The sequence below is a fragment of the Camelus dromedarius genome, chromosome 1 (assembly GCF_036321535.1).
Source record: "Camelus dromedarius isolate mCamDro1 chromosome 1, mCamDro1.pat, whole genome shotgun sequence".
In the NCBI taxonomy this organism is placed as follows: Eukaryota; Metazoa; Chordata; class Mammalia; order Artiodactyla; family Camelidae; genus Camelus; species Camelus dromedarius.
Genome location: NC_087436.1, coordinates 78,040,493 through 78,058,113, shown reverse-complemented (window position 1 = coordinate 78,058,113; position 17,621 = coordinate 78,040,493). Strand labels below are relative to the sequence as shown.

At 39.5% G+C, this 17,621-nt stretch overlaps 1 protein-coding gene across 1 annotated transcript in view; it reads left to right on the top strand.

The window, feature by feature from the left end:
* The window catches only part of RASGEF1B (RasGEF domain family member 1B), a 492,806-nt gene that overhangs the window by 350,291 nt on the left and 124,894 nt on the right, over positions 1-17,621 (top strand). The window contains exon 4 of the mRNA XM_064485730.1: positions 1,654-1,737. Within this exon, the coding sequence (XP_064341800.1) occupies positions 1,654-1,737 (84 nt within the window). The remainder of the gene's footprint in view (positions 1-1,653; positions 1,738-17,621) is intronic.

Below are 17,621 nucleotides of genomic sequence, written 5' to 3'. Positions count from 1 at the left end.
CCTGTGAAATGTGTGTAAATAACACAAACCACATTTACAGGCAGGGCCACCCTGGTCGAAAGTACAAGTTATTTGCCCAGAGTAAGATAATTAGTAACAGCAGGGGTAGAGATTCCAGAGGGCCCTACTCCATCCCTTTGCAAAGACCACTGAAAAATCTTTCTTTCACTCAAGAAACGTGGCCAATTAATGGACAGCAGGAGGCAGGGATGGGTCAATACTTGCTGATTCATTTCTAAAGGTCATTTTTATTTTATGGGGTTTTGGTACCTGCAGTTAAGTTTTATTTTATTTTTTTTCAATAACAAGTCTCTTGATGTTTCCTCTAATGAGATTGAAAAGAGATTGAAAAATCTGTGTAGTGAGAATAAGAGCTGAGGGTTGGAGAAAGCTCGATCTGCTGGGATGTTTCTACGTAAAGAAAGGATTCAGCTGAAAAATGGGAAGCATACTCTAGCAGAAAGCACCTGTAACAACATACCACAAACTGGGTGGGTAGGGGAGGTGGTGCAGAGGGGCTTTATAAACAGCAGAAATTAATTTCTCACAGTTCTGGAGGCAGGACATCTGACATCAGGATGCCAGCACGGTTGGGTAAGGGCACTTTTCCAGGTCACATCGCAGAATTCTGGTTGCATCCTCACATGAGAAAAAGGCAAGCAAGCTCTCTGGGACCTCTTTTACAAGGACATTAATCCCATTCGCTTCCCAAATCATTTCCCCAAAGCCCCACCTCCTCATACCATCACCTTGGGGATTAGGATTTTAACATATGAATTTGGGGGTAACAAATGTTCAGACCAGAGCAATGCATAAGACCTGTATTAGATTGTGAAGGACACAAAGATAATTAAGACTTGAGTCCTGTCTTCAGTAGCTCACCTTCCCAGCAGACAGTGACAAGTACTCTAATAATAGTACATGGATCCTGTGATGGGAGAAATGTATTCTGACTTTAGCCAGAAGTGGAGGAATATAGTGAAATGTTTCTTAGGGAATCTGAGCTGGGCTTTTTAGGACAGGTAGGAAATCATAGACAGATACTGAGGAAAGAATATTCTAGAAACCAGAAACAGTATAAACAAAAGCACAGATTGGAGTCTATTGAAGAAAAACACATTGACCAAATGTGCCTTGAGGTTTAGGTTAAACTGTGGGACAGAGTTGGAACTAAAATGAGAAAGTGAAGAAGAGACACATTTTGGAGTATTCTGAAAAGTAAGTAGAGAACTTTGGACATTATCCCACATAGAATCAAAGATTCGAAAACCAGAAGTTTAAGTGTGATCGGTGTTTTTATGTAATGAGATGTTAGTCAAGTTATTTTTTGAAAAAAGATTCACATAGTCTGATCTATGTTCTAGGGAGATAACCTTAACAGATTAGGCTCAAAATATTCTGCACTTATGTCAAAATTCCTTCAAAATGTCATAAATGGTTTTGTAATATACCCCTGTACAAGGTTAAATGAGTTTGCACAGACTGCAAACTGAAGATGCTTGGGCAAAAACGCTGACTCGGGTATTTCAAGTGACAACCATTAAGTTTAAGTGCTTGAGGCACTCTTGTGAGAAACAGGGAAATGGTTTCATGCAGCAGGAAAGCCAGCCAAGTCCCTGAAATCTCTCTCTCTCTCTGTTTCCTTTCTTATAGGACCAGCAATGGAAACCTTCGATGTACGGCAGCATGACTCCAATCTGCTTTACAAGCCCTCTGATTGAGAAACCAGTTGGCAAAGTAAGAATTAAGTCACTTCTTGTTGAACAGTATGATTCGAGCCTGTTGACTGTTCTTTCTCTTTGTCTTGAGTTATCTGGGTGACATAATCACATTGATCTCATAAGAGGGGCTGATAAAATCCAAATTTTGAAGTCTTTAGTTGGCCCTAGTGGCATTTGCTCTAGGCAAAATGTTGAGCTGAGTGATGTTGATCTGAGATCCCTTTGCCTCAGTATCTGCCTGCACTTCCATCGTGATAATGTCCTTCCCAACTCCCGTCAGTGCCCTGCTTTCTCATTTCGTTGACTCACCTTCCCTTGCCTATCAGAACTTATTAGAAGGAAAGAGGTGGCCTTTAGTCATTTACATTGTAGGGGATGAAAAAAAATCTATTTTCTCTATTCTCATGGGCTTAGGACATCGGGTGATGCAAATTAAACTGGAAAAAAAAAAAACAGATAAACAGGAGAAAGGGTTTACCACTATGAATAAGGAGGCCTTCAGAGAAAAGAAGTGAAGACCCAAAGAAGCAATTGTATTTGAGGCTTACATACCATTTTAACAAAGAGTGATAAGCTGTGGAGCAGTGACAAGAGACAGGAAAAGGGGGTTGGGCTTCTGTGGGTGGTAAATTGTGAGATGTAAATATATAGGAGAAATTAATGGAAGATTAGGAGTTATTTAGTAAGGTTTGTTGTGTAAACTCAAGTTGGTGCCTTCCGTAGATGAGTTATCTCCGGTGATTAAAAGTCATCTTCCCGATATGGGAAAGAAAGACACCTTTACAAATGTATGTTACCTTTGCAAAGGGAAATTTATCTGCTGCTTTTAGACAGAAAGGGAGAGGACAGAGAGCTTTTCCCATATCTGCTATCTCTCAGTTGCCTTTGGCTCAAGATAGTCCTTATGCCGAAGTGGCATATTTTGGGGTGGCACATTCTGATCCTCTTCAACATCTTCGTGTGAAATCCAACCACCATACCGCCTCTGTCGAACATATTTGTTATTTAAACTGTCTTGTGGAACGAAAGACTTTGCCTCTAGAAGAGAAATTACAGGTATTTGCCTAGACTGCTGCTGTTCCAAACCTGAACTCACACCCACAGTCCCACCAGGGAGTGTAGAGCCAAACAGTTAGGAGTGTGGGCTCACTGGAGCCAGCCTGCCTGGGTTCAAATCCCAGCCCTGCCGTTCACGGGCTCTGGGGCTTTGAGCAAGTCATCTGTAAAGAGGGCTCCATAATAGTACCAGCCTCATGGGACTGTCATCAGAATGAAATAATTTAATATAAATTCACAAGAACAAGAATTTTTTTAACCTAGTTTGTTCACTGTGTATCCAAGTACTCAACAGAGTATGCAAATAAATTGAATGAATGAATAAATGAAAAACTATACACATAGTAGACTTAGAGGAAACACACGCTCAATTAATTTGTGTATGTCAAGAAATGGGAGCCGGGGGGTGTTACATGTTAGGAAGAGAAACAAAACTCTGGTGAGTACATCGAGGACAGTTTCCAGGCAAACCCTAACAGAAGGACCAGTCTACCTGGGGTACCAGCCACCTTCCTGTCCTTTGCTAGTGGTGCACCTCCGGACCACAGGAAAACCAAAGACTAGGATGAAACACAGTCATTGTCAGCACAAGTCAAAAACAGACAAAAGTTCTTTCAATAGGGCTTTTCTCTCCAAGATCTAGATATATGTGGGCAGAACTGGAGTTTTTGCAGTTTTTGAAAGGAAATGAATCTATTCTCCCAAAAATTCCTGGTCATTTTGCCTTGGCGGCAAGTCCTGCCGAGACAGCTTTCTGCAGAGTGTGAACTCCTGGCTGAACAGGAAGCCTCCTTCCCGGGCTGTCAGCGCTGCTGACGTTTTGCAGGCGTAGCAAGGGGAGCGACCCAAGCTTCTGGAGACTGATGTTCTGGACTTCATGCTCAGTAAGGTCAGCACTTCCCCTCTGCTGACTTCAGTTCCTAGTAAGAGGAGTATCCTTTGGCCCAAAGATTAAAACAACAAGCAAACAAAACACTCCCTGAACATCACAGAATGTGTTGGCAACAGCTCCATTTCACTGCCTTGTCCCTGCCTCTGTCCCCTCCGGCCTCACCTATTTTGACTCTGTTTGTATTGGTTCTGAATAGACCACCACTTTGTCTGTGGGGACGGAAAGAAGCCATTTCAAAGGCTGAGGTCAGAAGTCAGTGAACCCCAGAGGAGTCTTTTGACTAAATTTCATTTCAATCCAATAGTTCTGAGTTTACTCAATGTTTTCCTAGACCTGATTTCGATAACAGTAACAACAGTATAGAAATGGTAGAGAGTGACTTTTGGGTGTGCTTGTCAGAGAGCAGAAGGAAGTGCAGTGCAGTATGACTATTCTGGGTTCAGTGGTATTTCGCTTTGTGCACCTGAGGTCTCCCTCCCCACAGGGCAGAGGAAGCAGGGAGGTGTCTGTCTGGGCAGGGACACCAGGACTTCCCTGGGGTGAGTGGGGCTGCTCCCAAAGGATACTCTTGCTCTCTTTTCTCCCCATAGTTTGGCTTCTGGGCTCATCACACTTTGTGTAAAATACTCTAATGAATTCATTTGGCAACCAGCTCTGTGATCCATCCACCTGGAGGGGAAAAATTATGCCAAAAAAGTAAGAAAGGCAAGCTTTAATTATAGGGGTCAATGGAAGGCAGCACTGGGGGTGGATAATTGAAACCTGTGGTTAATCTGCCCTGAATCCAAACTCTCTTCCACTGCCAAGAAACTTTCTGTTGAGTAAAACACTGCAAGCTGGACCCGGATGCAATTTCTATCACCCAAATTATGGAACCCCAAGCTGAACCAAGGACCAATGTTTCCTCATTATGGGAAGAGGGGCAGAGGGGAGGAAAGGTGGTTTGGTAACACCATTCAGAAAACAGAGGATTCCAATGTGAGCTCATAATAGAAAAAAAAGAAAAGAATATTTTGGAGCCAACTCCAGTCTTACCAGTAAATGATAAGTCTTTTCATGAGTCGTTATGATTAGAGGGTAGGAATAAAGGAGGGAAACTTCTTGGGGCAGAGAGGGAGAAGCCAGAGAACTCACTCTGGCAGCAAGCAAGCCTGGAATGTGTGATTATTCACCCTCCGAACCAAGAAGGGTTTCCTGTTTTATTTTACATAATTGGAGTCAGCGCCTTTTGAATGGAGCATATGAATTTATGTAAATAAGAATGCAAATGTTAAAAATATGTGTCTTGGGATTTCCTGGGGATGACCCGGCAGCTTTGTCTTCCTTGCCTTTGCAGCAGCTAAATATTGTGTTGTGAACACTCAGGATGAACTTATTTCCCCAAATCCCACAATGTTATAACTAGAGGACTTCCTTTGTAATTCATAGGAGATACTCAGGAGAATGAATTAAGACAGACTACTTTAATGTATTTGACAGTAAACATGTTACCCCCAAGAGGTTGCACAGGCTAACAGTAAGTGCAAGGAGGATTGGAGAATTTCAATTAATTAATGGCAAATTCAAAGTGGACTATTGAAAGGGGATTAGAGAATAATGATGGAAACAAAAGCAGGGACTTAGGGAGATAGGTAACATTAGAAGATGACATAAAATTCAACTTCCATGTTCTCCCACAAAATTCTCACTGGTGCTATGGACAAGACAAGAAAGTGGGCTGAAAGAAGTGTTAGTTCAACTCAGCAAAGCATTGTGCAGATCGTACCAAGTCAAAACAACCCAGGAAAGTGCTGTGACCTCTGACAACTGCATAGAACACACAAGCAGACAGAGCTGTTTTGGGTTAAGGGTTGTCCATGACCATGGCTATGCCAACATGTCTTTCTCAGAAGAATTCAGATGACAGGTAAACTTGTCCTCAATCTAAAGAAATGTAAATTTAATTCATTATTTGATTTGACTAGGAGGAAATGGAGAGAGAAACCACCTTGAAGGATAGCAGTGTTCTTGAATGGAAGGGTGGCTAAGAAAGTAATTAAGGCTCCTTGGGCCTTCTGTACTTCTGGGTGAGTAAACGGGAAACTGGAGGAGTTAGGTGGAAGTAACTGGATAAACAACAGATAAAAAGAAAGGAACTGGTGAACTCAGGATCAGAAAAATATAAAGCTGCTTTATTTTAAAGTTGGGAGGCATCTGTGGGAAGAAAAGAAATAGAGGTGTCCCTTTTTGCAGATTAATCTTTAGCTCCTTTAGAACTGGAGAATTTTTCTTACCAAAGGAAAATTTAGCTTAGCCAACAAGGGCCATTTTAAGAATAGTCTTCTAAGTCATGGCCCATTGAGAATCTTTGAACTTTACATCATTCTATCATGGCTGCATCTGGATAGACAGCACATATTTTATGAGAACTACCTTGGGACCTAATACTTAATATTTAAGGCTCTATGTAACCAAGGAAGATGGAGAAACCAACCCACAGACTAGTCTGTGGCCTACTGCTGCTTCCAAAAAAATACCCAAAGTCAGAAATAGAATAATCAGAAGATAATAAAAATTTTGAGCAAAGCAAGCCACTATAATTGCTACAACTATAGATAAACATAATTTTAATTTTGGGGGTCGGGGTTGAGTGTCCCTGATTTGACTGGATCTCTTTCTCTATACATTTAGCTTCTGAACACTGAGGCGAATGCATTAAGCCAAGTATTTTTCTTCTAGGGCTTTTTGTGACAAGGTGAAAGAAGTTAAGGAATCAGTTTTCTTCTTCTTCTAAGATAGTGGTGGTTTTAGTTAGGCTTATGTCCACCCAGCTAAAGAGCACATTTTTAGCCTCCCTTGCAGCTAAATGTAGCCATATGATGAGATTATGGCCAATGGGATGTGAATGGAAGTGATGGATGCAATTTCTGAGTCATGCTCTTCATAGGAAAGGCATGCCCTTCTCACTGGCTGGAATACAAATGTGGCAGAAGCTGAAATAGCCACCTCAGACCAAGAGAGCATGGCAGAGAAACAACATAGAACTGTTGGTGGCTTGAGTTTAGACTGCCATTGCTTAAGACAGAAATCAACTTGCATCTTGTCTACATCACTGCTAATTTGGCCATTTTTACAGTAGCTGCAATGGTATCCAGTGCACAATTACAACAGGGGACAGAGTAGTCTGCATGCCCTTTGGTAAGTCACTTGGCATACAGTGTAGGTAGAAGGCAGAGCCTGGTACAGTAAGTATCAGTTAAATGGATGAAAATGCTGGGTTGCTGACACTTGTCTCCCAAATCAAGCCTGGATGAGGAAGAAGAGATAAAGAGGCTACCTTCTAGCTCTGAGGATAAGGTGATGAACAGAACTCTGCCTAGCAGAGAACCCCATCTTGAATTCTAACATAGTAAACACAGATATCTATCATATCCTGAATTTTCGAGAAATTCTCCTTAGAACTGAGGCAAACAAATTCCTACTGAAAATATTCAAACTCAAACACCCATTATCTGGTCAAATAACATTTCTATTGACATTTATTGTATGTAAGTGCTGTCATCAGTTTGGAAAATTTATAACTATCCTTTGGTATTTGGCATAATATTCTATTCTCTCATCATCTGGAGTGGGTTTGGATTCCCTGGGACTCTGGGGAATCATCTTGGACTTCGGCTTTTGCTATAACTCTGTTACACAGGGTTTTATGGGAACAGTAAGTTGTTACCTCATACCCCATTCTAGATCCACTCTCCTTTTATTAACATAAAATAACACTTATGATTTTGGCTTAATAAATTAACCCTCTGAAACATCGACTGTTACTGCTACCACATGTTATTAGAGTCCATGTCATTTTTTCCCACCATCTCTTTCCTCAGAATGGCAGACAAAATAACATGCACATAGTAGGCAGGTAGTGCTTGTGCACTGACAGTTAAATGAATATGGAAGTTTAGTTTCATCTTACCCTTGTTCACAATGGTTGTTGAATAGTGTTCTATGCGAGTGACCTACTATATCTACTAAAGACAAAAAAATTTTAATCAATACCATTAGCACTGTCCTATAAATGTTAAAGTAACCAGAGGTGAAAGTACATTTCCCTTATATTTGGTTTCCTGGATTCTCACTACCACCCAAGCAAAACCTAGGCTGACGTTTACTACAATAGGTCCATTGGTAAGAGTTCAACTGGATGAAAAATGCAGCCTGATTCAAAAGTACAAGAAGTCTTTCCATCCCAACATCCCTAACAGGCAAGATGACTGTATAAATGGCTTTATAAACTCCAAAGAGTTGGAATAAGATTAAACAAATATACTTATGCCAATGGCAGTTCAATTTATGTCCTCCTGTATGCATAGAAACCTATTCAATTCTGGCTCCCAAAACCTACTGGAAATAAGTGAAATGTGAACAATTAATATCTATAGAACATATTTTATTAGGCTTATAAAATTCATTAATTCAGAAACAGGTAGATGCCTATACACTAAGAAAATAGGAAACAGCAAACTTAAACAAAAATCATTCTTGTTCTGTGATCTTGCTTTACAGCTTATCTATAAAAGCTGAGATATGTAACACAACATACATGGCCCAACTGCCCAAATATATCATGATGTACTTTTTTTGGATATATTAATCAATTTATTTGTCAATGACCAGAAAACCAGGAAACAGAAACCATCTTAGGGACAGGATGAGCTCTTCTTTGAACAGCACTCAACCTTTCACCTCCTCACCTCCCATTCAGTCCCTAGCCTTCTGGAGTCTGGCTTTGGTCCCTAATACTCTAGCAAAAGTCTTTTTATGGTCACCACTTACATCCTAATTGCCAAATTAGAAGTGCACATTTTATTGCTTACCTTACTAAAACTTACTGCACTTTTAAATTTGTATCATGATGCACTTGATGGTAAAGTATGAGATAAATGTTTTGTTAACAGTGCATGCACGCACGCGGGCACACACGCACAGACACACACACACACAATCACCAGACCCTTGCTACTGGGGACTGTGCCATTATCAAAGGTCTTGGAGTCATATTTGTATTCTACAGAACTACTATTTATTCTTTCCTTGTCTTGATGTGCTGACATTTTCCCATTAACACTGCCTCAGTTTCGCTCCCAGAAGCCAGTTGAAAAATGTCATGTGGAACTTTTGATGGAAAAATGCTAAATAAAAATACTTCCTGGTCTGTTATTGACCCTAAAAGAAACTTTAATTTGTCCACTTGGGCGTAGGGAGAAAGATGACCTGAGACTGGCGTAGTATACATGTACTCTCTTCACATAGATCAGAGAAACGTAATATCACTAAATTCTGAGAATTAGCTCTATAGAATTATCAGCAGTATTAATACAGAATTTATGCAGTTTTGCTATAGTCCCAATACTGTGGGTAACCTTGAGAAAGCCAAAGGAAGATTCTCTTGGAAATCTTACATTCTAAGCATTCTATGCCAGCCACTTATTTCCTTGAAGAAATAAACAGAAATTGAATGCCTTCCATGTGTGAGGCAGTGTGCTATAAACAGTAATTCAGGGCAATTTGGTATAAATGATAACAGCAATGATAATTATTATAATGGCTACCATTGTTTGAGAACTCTGCCAAGCACTAACCTAAGTTCTTCATAGCCAGTCTCTCATTTAATCGTTTTTACAAAGGAAGCCTGGTAAGGATGGAGAACTTATTCAAGGTCACAGGCTGGTAAATGGCAGAGCTGGCATCCAGAACTGGGCATGCCTGACTCTAGAACCTATTCCTTAACCACCTGCTGGAGAGACTTTGTGAAAAATTTATTTGGATGATCTCTTTTCTATTCCTAGTTGAAATATAATCAGTTTCCTGAGAGGACACAGGAGGATGCCAAAAAAAGTATGACCCGGCTTATAGTATGGGTCACTCTGGCTACAGTTAACCAACCTTTAGCTTTTCATTTTCCAAAAGGCCCCTTTATAAATAGCAACCCTGCACAAGAGGGAAATAATGCGTGTGCAGGCAGCGTTAGGTTGCCCCTGTAAAGGCAGTTGCTTTACAAAGAACTTTAAAGGGGGACTGAACTGCAAAGAGAACACCATGAGGTTACTCAGATCAGAACTGTATCCCTCAGAAGCCTTTCCATATATTCGGGTGTCCCAGTTTATCTTCTCTGGAAGGAGGAGGCTCAGTGCTCAACTCATCCATGAGGCAATGCATTTAATTTTAAGAACTTTAACAATCTCAGTGAAGAGAATTAAAGCGGTATTATTCAAGTTCAGTTTAATGCCAGAATCACTGTACAGCCAAGGGTAGAGCTGAAATCACCACTGGCCACTAAATTAGGCCTGTTAAATTTTTCGTATAGGCAGTTAGGGTGCCTGGTAAAATAATGGCATCTGTTCTCTTTGGTGAACGGAGAGCAGATTGCATAAAAGTTTATGGTCTGAAGAGTAGGGAGGTAATTAGTGGCGCGATGAACTCCCCAATTGTGTCTATGTTTTTAAAGGTCATTTCCTGGATTTTATGAGCAATGGGGAATTGCATTTGGGCCCCCAAAGAAACTTTGCTTTTACTATTATGCACATTTATTTCAGCCTACCTTACTTTCGGGTTGGCTTTTGTGTGTCTGACTTTTTGCGGGGGCTTATAATCTCCTTGTCTGGGGGTTTGGGTGGGGCAGGATCGTGCCTTACTCATTATTTTTGTGCCCGAAGCACCAAGCATAATTCTTTCCGTATCTTAGCTACTTATTAAGAAGGAGAGGAAAGTGGTAGAGAAAGGAAGTGAAAGAAATTCTCATTTTGTTTATCTGAGATCACTGTTTTCAAATTACCTGGGTTCAGGTATGCCTTTTCATTATATGCCTTCTGAAACCTCTCTAACGAACAGCTTAGTGACAAAATTCAACTTTACCTTAAAAGATGTTTGCTTACAGAATAAATCCTAAAAAGCTCTATTCATTTGCAAAAGGCAGAAACTGCAATTTTTACACTAAGGACTTTCAAAGAGAATCACAGATAAGAGACATGTGGAGATTAAAACAAAATAGAAGAAAAGAGAGAGACAGAGAGAGACAGAGAGAGAGAGAGAGAAGGTTTTCACTCAAGCTTTGTGGCGTGGAAGTGGTTTCCTTCCTTTACTACACCGGTGAGAGTGATCTTGCCAAGGTCAGTAGGAAAATCCTAATTGCTAAACCCAGAGTACATTTCAATTCTTCGCCAACTTGTCTCAATTGACCTCTTCTCAAAAGTTGTTCCTCTCTTGGCTTTTATGAGAGCTTACTGTTCTAATTCTCATCTGACCTTCTCAGTCTTTTTCGCTATTTCATCTTCTTTCAGTAATACCTCCAATTCTGTGTTCCCCATTGTTCCTTCCTGGTGCACTGAAAAAAATCAGCTCTCTCTCCTTGAGCAATGTACTTTATTTTCTTGTTTCATTTGCTCAACATGCTCGAAACTAAACTGGTTAACTTCTCTTTCCCATCTTCTGATTCCACTGCTCTGCAAATGTTCTGTTCTTCTCTCAGTGAATGCTCTACCTTCTACCCAGCAATCCAAGCCAGATACCTGAGTGTCAGCCACGATTCTTCCCCCTCCCTCATCCATCCAGTCAGCCACCCAATTCAGATGGCTCTAAACACTTATGTCTCACCCTCTTCTTCCCTATCATGATCGCTGTCACTCAGGCCCCCGTCATCTCTCACCTGGCTTCGGAGGAACCCTCTAAGTGGTTTCCCTAACTTCACTCTCATCTTCTTCTTTCAATATCTCATCAATATCAGTACAGCGTTATCCTTTCAAATTGCAAATGTGATCAAGTTACTTACTTGACTAAGAGATGAGATGGCTTCCCACTGACTGCCGAGTTAGTCTGAGTCTCTCTGAATAGTAGAGTGAGGCGCGAGTGACATACTCCCCTGCCCCTGACCTCAGCTCCCATTACTCACCACCCCAAACCTGACACTCCACTCTCTACTTCATGACTCTGCCACTGTGCGTGCTGTTCCTTCTACTTCTTCCTGCCGAATCCCCTCCTCTTTTGTAAAATTCACTTCTACTTCTCATTTGCCCCTCCTACAACCTGTATTTTAACCTGAATTACAGCTGTACTTTGTGTGTTTTCTATTACAGCAGTGCTCTCACTTGGTTGAAATTGCTTGCATCTCTGCCTCCTCTTAATGATGAAGCCCTTTTCTTATCTGGTCTTCCTCAAGGTGTGGCACAATGCATGGCTCATGCCAGGACTGGATGGTCCATAAACCTCGTGGGTGCCTATGAATACCTTGTCTATTCACTTCACTGCAACCCAGAATTCAGAACTCATTCAGACCCACAATCCAGAACTCATCTCTCCACTCACACATTTTAGGATTTCCTTGGCCAGTGTACCTGACTCTAAACTTTCATTAGTGAGGAAAGTTAACACTCCTCACAGTTGATTAATACCTGTTATTATGCTGAAGCTCATCATAACAAAGGAAAGATTTTCATCAGTTGGAGACCATAAAGACAGCCCCTGGCCTATGTGAATTCTGTCCTATTAACTGATAGCAATGAGATCACTGAGGGTATAGGCATATTACCCTGGTCAGGTAAATCTACCAGATCTCTTTTATTAAATAGAATTGCAGTGGGAGTTAGAAGCGCCTGCTCTGCCTTTAGAAGGTGAGGGTGATCATGGTCAGTGTTTCCAGGTGCTGTCTGTACAAAGAGGAGGAAAAATGGTTACTGGCTCCAGCTTGGACTTTGGATAGCAGGTCAGTCATGAGAGAAAGTTTGGCCTTTTGTACCTTGAAAATATCTGACCTGTTTAAAATTGGACATTCTGATAGAGAAATGCCAAGTGTGAAAAGATGAGAGCTTTGGACATACCAATTTAAGTGTCCCACAGAGAGGAGTTTGTAGCACTAAAATTTACACTCTTTTGTTTTAGTTAATAAGGTAATCATAAAAATAAAGTTCAGTGGTATACTTCTTTAAGAGGCGAAGAGATACCAAAAAAAGAAAAAATCAAGAATCCTCACACAATTTCATTTCAGCATGGACCAACTCTTACTATAGAAAAATATACGCCTATAATTATATAACCAAAAAGTGTTCGTTAAATGCAGTAGACAGACATCATTGGATCATAGTGCTAGGTATTCTGGGAGATACTAAGGAAGTTATCCTGTCTTAAGGGGTACGGAATTACTCACTCAGCATTGGAGGGTAATTTAAATGTCAGCTAGCCCAACTTCTCACCTAGTGTTAAAATCTATCCTCCCAAGTATCTGCCAAACCTCCTCTGAATATCTCCAGTTAGAGGGAGCTTTCCACCTCCTGAGGCAGTTCATGTCGTATTTAAATAGCTGTTAATATTAATGATAATAAATAAAATTTATTGAGTGCTTACTATGTGCCAGACACAGGGCTAAGCATTTTATCTTCAAAAATCCTATTTAATCTTTACTACAACCTTGGAAAGTGGTACTGTTATTATTTCCATTTTACAGGTGATAGGGAGGGGGGGAATGGGCACCTCCCCAACATCACACAGCTGGTAAGTAGAAGACCCACTTTGACTACTGGGTCTGCATTCTTCAACAGTATACACATGCAGCCTCTCTCCCTCAGCTTCTTCCCTGTGTTGACCTGAAACCTACCTTCCTATATCTTCTATTCATGGGTCCCAGTTCTTTTTTTTTTTTTTTTTTTGTATTGTGTCCTGTTTTTTAATTCTTATTTTTTATTGAAGTGTAGTCAATTTGCAATATTAGTTTCAGGTATACAGCAAAGCGATTCAGTTATACTCATTCAGTTATATTCAGTTCTATATGTATGTATTTTCAGATTCCTTTCTGTTACAGCTCATTGCAAGAAACTGAATATAGTTCCCTGTGTGGTACAGTATGTTTTTGTTATTTATCTCTTTTATATATAGTGATTAACAGATACACATTGGTCCTAATTCTTAATGAAATAACACTAAACATGTCCAGTCTCTTGCCACATGATAGCTCTTCAAATAGTTGAAGACAGTTATCTTATCCACTCTACTCTTTCAGTCTTTCTACTGGATACATAATTACATTGCCTTCTATTTTTCCTTGTGTGAGATGGTTTCTAGGCCTTTCAGCATCATGGTCACAGTTCTCTGGACAAACCCGACTTCAGCATCTTATACTTGTAACACAGCATAAAATCATATTAGCTTTGTTGTAAGAGTGGAAACCCAAGGTTGAGTCATGTGCTTGTGCTCAACCAAAGCCCCTGAGTGTTTTGTGTGTATGTTGGTAAGCTATAGCTCTGCTATCCTGTACTCACACAGTTGGGTTTTTGAACTTGAATTCAGAGCTTTCTACTTAACTCAGTTATATTTTATCTCCATAGTATAGTTTATTGTCTTAAAATGCTTAACTCTTTTAGGATCAAGATTCTGCCATCTAAAAATTTTTACCCTTTGTATTCATTGTTTGCCATGTACGAAGCCATCTCCAACTTGGTGGATTCAAATAACAATTTGGCTTCTAATTCTGCATGTCTGAACTTAGACTGGGCTCAGCTCAGTGGTTCTTTTGGATTTGACTGGGCTGATTCATTCATCTGTGATCAGCTGCCGGATCAGCTGGGGGCTGGTGGGTCTAGAAGAACCTCAGCTGGGATGAGTAGTCTCTGCTCTACATGGTTTCTCATCCTCCAACAGGCTAGACTTGTCCACATGTCAGAAGAGGGGTCCCAAGAAAGCAAATGAAACCAAGAGAGTTCCCATGTGTCCTAAGGTCAGGACAGAGATGCCATCATTCTCCCTGTGTTCTATTGGCCAAAACAATTCCAAGGTCAGAACCTTCAAAGGCTGGAGAAATAGACACCATCTCTTGATGAGAGGAGCTTCAAAGTCACTTTACAAAGAGTCTAGATAGGAAAGGAGAACATGACAATTGTGTCCATTTTTAAAAATCGACCACACTCTTAGGGTCATGCCATTTGTGGATTTAATAAGCCCATCATCAAAATGATCCTTTAAAATTCAGAAGAGTTGTATTTTAATAAGATCTAAAAATAAAGTCCTATGTAAACACACTATTTTCGCTCGTACAATCTAGTTAGGCAACCAAAATAAATACACTGTAAACAGTAAAAAAAAAAAAAAAAAGTACATGCTAAACTATACCATTCTGTTTGTACAGAGACATATTTAAGGATAAATCTACAAGGGCCACGAGGAGCATGCTTGTAGATAAGTTTAAACTTGATATGTATATATTTTTTAAAGGCTAGAATCTATACTGGTAGAGAGAAATTATAAAAGTGTTCATATTGGGGATTAGCAGAAGCACAGCAGGCTCAGAGAACAGACTGGTGTGAGAATATTGAAGACTTACTCTGCAGAATGGGAGCCAGGAGAAGGGCGGTTAGGTGATGGGGGATCTGCAATGCAAGAACTTGAAACTAGGAATTTGAGTTTGATTTTGTAAGCAGTTGGACACTATGGATGGTTCTTGAACAAAAACTAAAGTGATTACAATTTCTGCACAATTAGCCTAGCATTAGTTTGAATGACACATTTTTGTAGTCAGGGAAACACTGAGAAAAACCTTATAGCTTTTTTATTCCTGATTAAAATCAAGTACCTAATACCATTTTTCCTATGATGGTAAAAAAAATATGACCTAAATAATTATCCTGCCAATAAGTTTCATTTCTGCCAGTTTAAGGAGAAGACAGAAAGAGGTGAATCCGTTCTTTCACTTTAAGTAAAGAGGAAGTATAATTTTGCATCTGCTTCAATCTGAGTCATCCTATCACGTGTGGAGATTTTTCAAGGTTATTTCCCCCAATGGCAAAATGATAATTTTTAGAAATTAAATGCTGATGTTTTGAAAATTCAAAAACTTAGTGATTGAAGAAAACTCTGAGTACTCACATATGCCTTAGCTTCCTTTCTGGTGTAGACGTGCTACTTACCATAAGAGAATGTAACAGTGCTCCAACGTTCTCAGATATTCTTAGTCTGAGTCCTACTATAGGGTCTCTGCAAATAATGAAATCTGTCTCTCATCAGTGTTCCAATGGCAGAACAACCAGAGTGTTGGAAAAATTATTGAATGTTCGGAAGACAGTATGAGACCCCCTTAGGAAAAGCATGATAGCCAGTCAGAAATTCCACTGCTAGGTACATAGTGTAATAAAGGCCATCTTGACTACTTGTCTGAAGACCTTTCTGGAATACATCCTTTCTAGAAGAAATCAATTTAAATCCTCATTTCCCTTGCACACTGAAGTGAATTCCAGATTGATCCAAGACTTGAATATTTAAATACACACACAATAATGTCCTGGGAAAATAGTTAATGATCTGATATTGTAATAGATTCTCTTTAAGCTTAAAAGTATTGGAACCCTAGTGCACTAATGGATCTAGGAAACAAATGTCAATGACCATTAAAAATGTTAGCTCAAATGCTGATTAGGAATTTTATAAAGGATAGATCAGGCTGACAATCTTTGCAACCAGTAGTTAATTTTAACATCGCTAAACGTGGGATAGTATTCACATATTATATGTCCCATGACATGATGCCAAGGCAGGTTCACAGCACCTCCCATGAAGTATTCTGCCCTCCAAACTTACACCTGAAGTTTATCAAATCTGTAGATCCAACTATCACTTGGTAGACAATTCAAGGGACAAAGAAACGTGGTAAATGACATCACAAGAATACAGTCATCCAAATCCAGAAAATGGGATATTTCTTTGGACAGATGATGACCCAGTTTCTTCAGCAAATACATGGCATGGAACCTAAAAGGGAGGGGAAACCTCAGTGACATATCAGCCAAGTACAGCACATGGACTTATTTGAATTTGGACTCAAAAGTCCAATTCTGAAGTGACATTTTTTTTAATTAGAGAAAATTGAGCCTGACTGGATATTAGATATTAAGAAATTATTATCAGTGTTGAGTGTGTTGGTTGTCATTTGAAAAGTTCTTATCAGCTAGAGGTATATATTCTGAAGTACTTACATGTGACATGATATTATGTCTGAGGTTTACTTTAAAACACTTCAGCAAAAGAACAATGAGGGGAAGGGAGCTGATAGATAAAACAAGAATTGCAGAATGTTGACAGTTATTGTGCTGAGTAATGAATACCTTGGGTTCATTTTAATATTCACTTTACTTTTGTTTATGTTTGGAAATGTCTGTTTAGATTACTTGATAGTTGTTGGAAAAATCATGAAGGCAAAGGTTAATATAATCTACTATATAAACAAATTTAAGTATTTCTATGCCTTAAACAACAGACTGGGGAAAATATTTCTTACAAATATGGCAGACAAAGAGTTAACATTCATTTTAATACATTTATATGTGTGTGTTTGTGTGTGTATACACACACATATACACACACGTACTGATAGGGCAAATACTAAGAACCCAACAGCTAAAGGATATAAACATAGAAATCAGAAGGGGAAATGCAAATTGCTTAAAATATCCCTTTGGAAATAATCATAAAAAAAGCAAGTTGAAAATTTTTGAACCGCTAAAATGAGCAATTCTCTAGAACATATATGCCTTTTATGTCCTGGAAAACAATCATTTCCTATGATCAATAGAGAAATTTTTTAAAATAGTAGCAGCCTTTTTATTAAATGCCAAAAAAGTGTCATGTGTTGTACAGTAAGAACTATTTTTGGAAAGTCTTTCTAACACTTCTCCAGTGCTGATAAAATCCTGGCCAAGAATCCCTGCTGGGCCTGAAGAAGGAGTGCTTGGAAAAAATGAACTGAGAGGGAGGGTTGAACAAGGGTGCTTCTAGGGGTGTTGACAATGTTGTTAATTTGGTTGATGGCCATATGGGTGTTCCTTTATAACTATTTCTTAATAGTGATTTCTTATTTGTACATACAAATTTCATTCCCTTTAAAATAAATGCATTATATTTTGTAATAACTTCTTTTAAGTAAATTCCAAAAAGTATAGTCACCC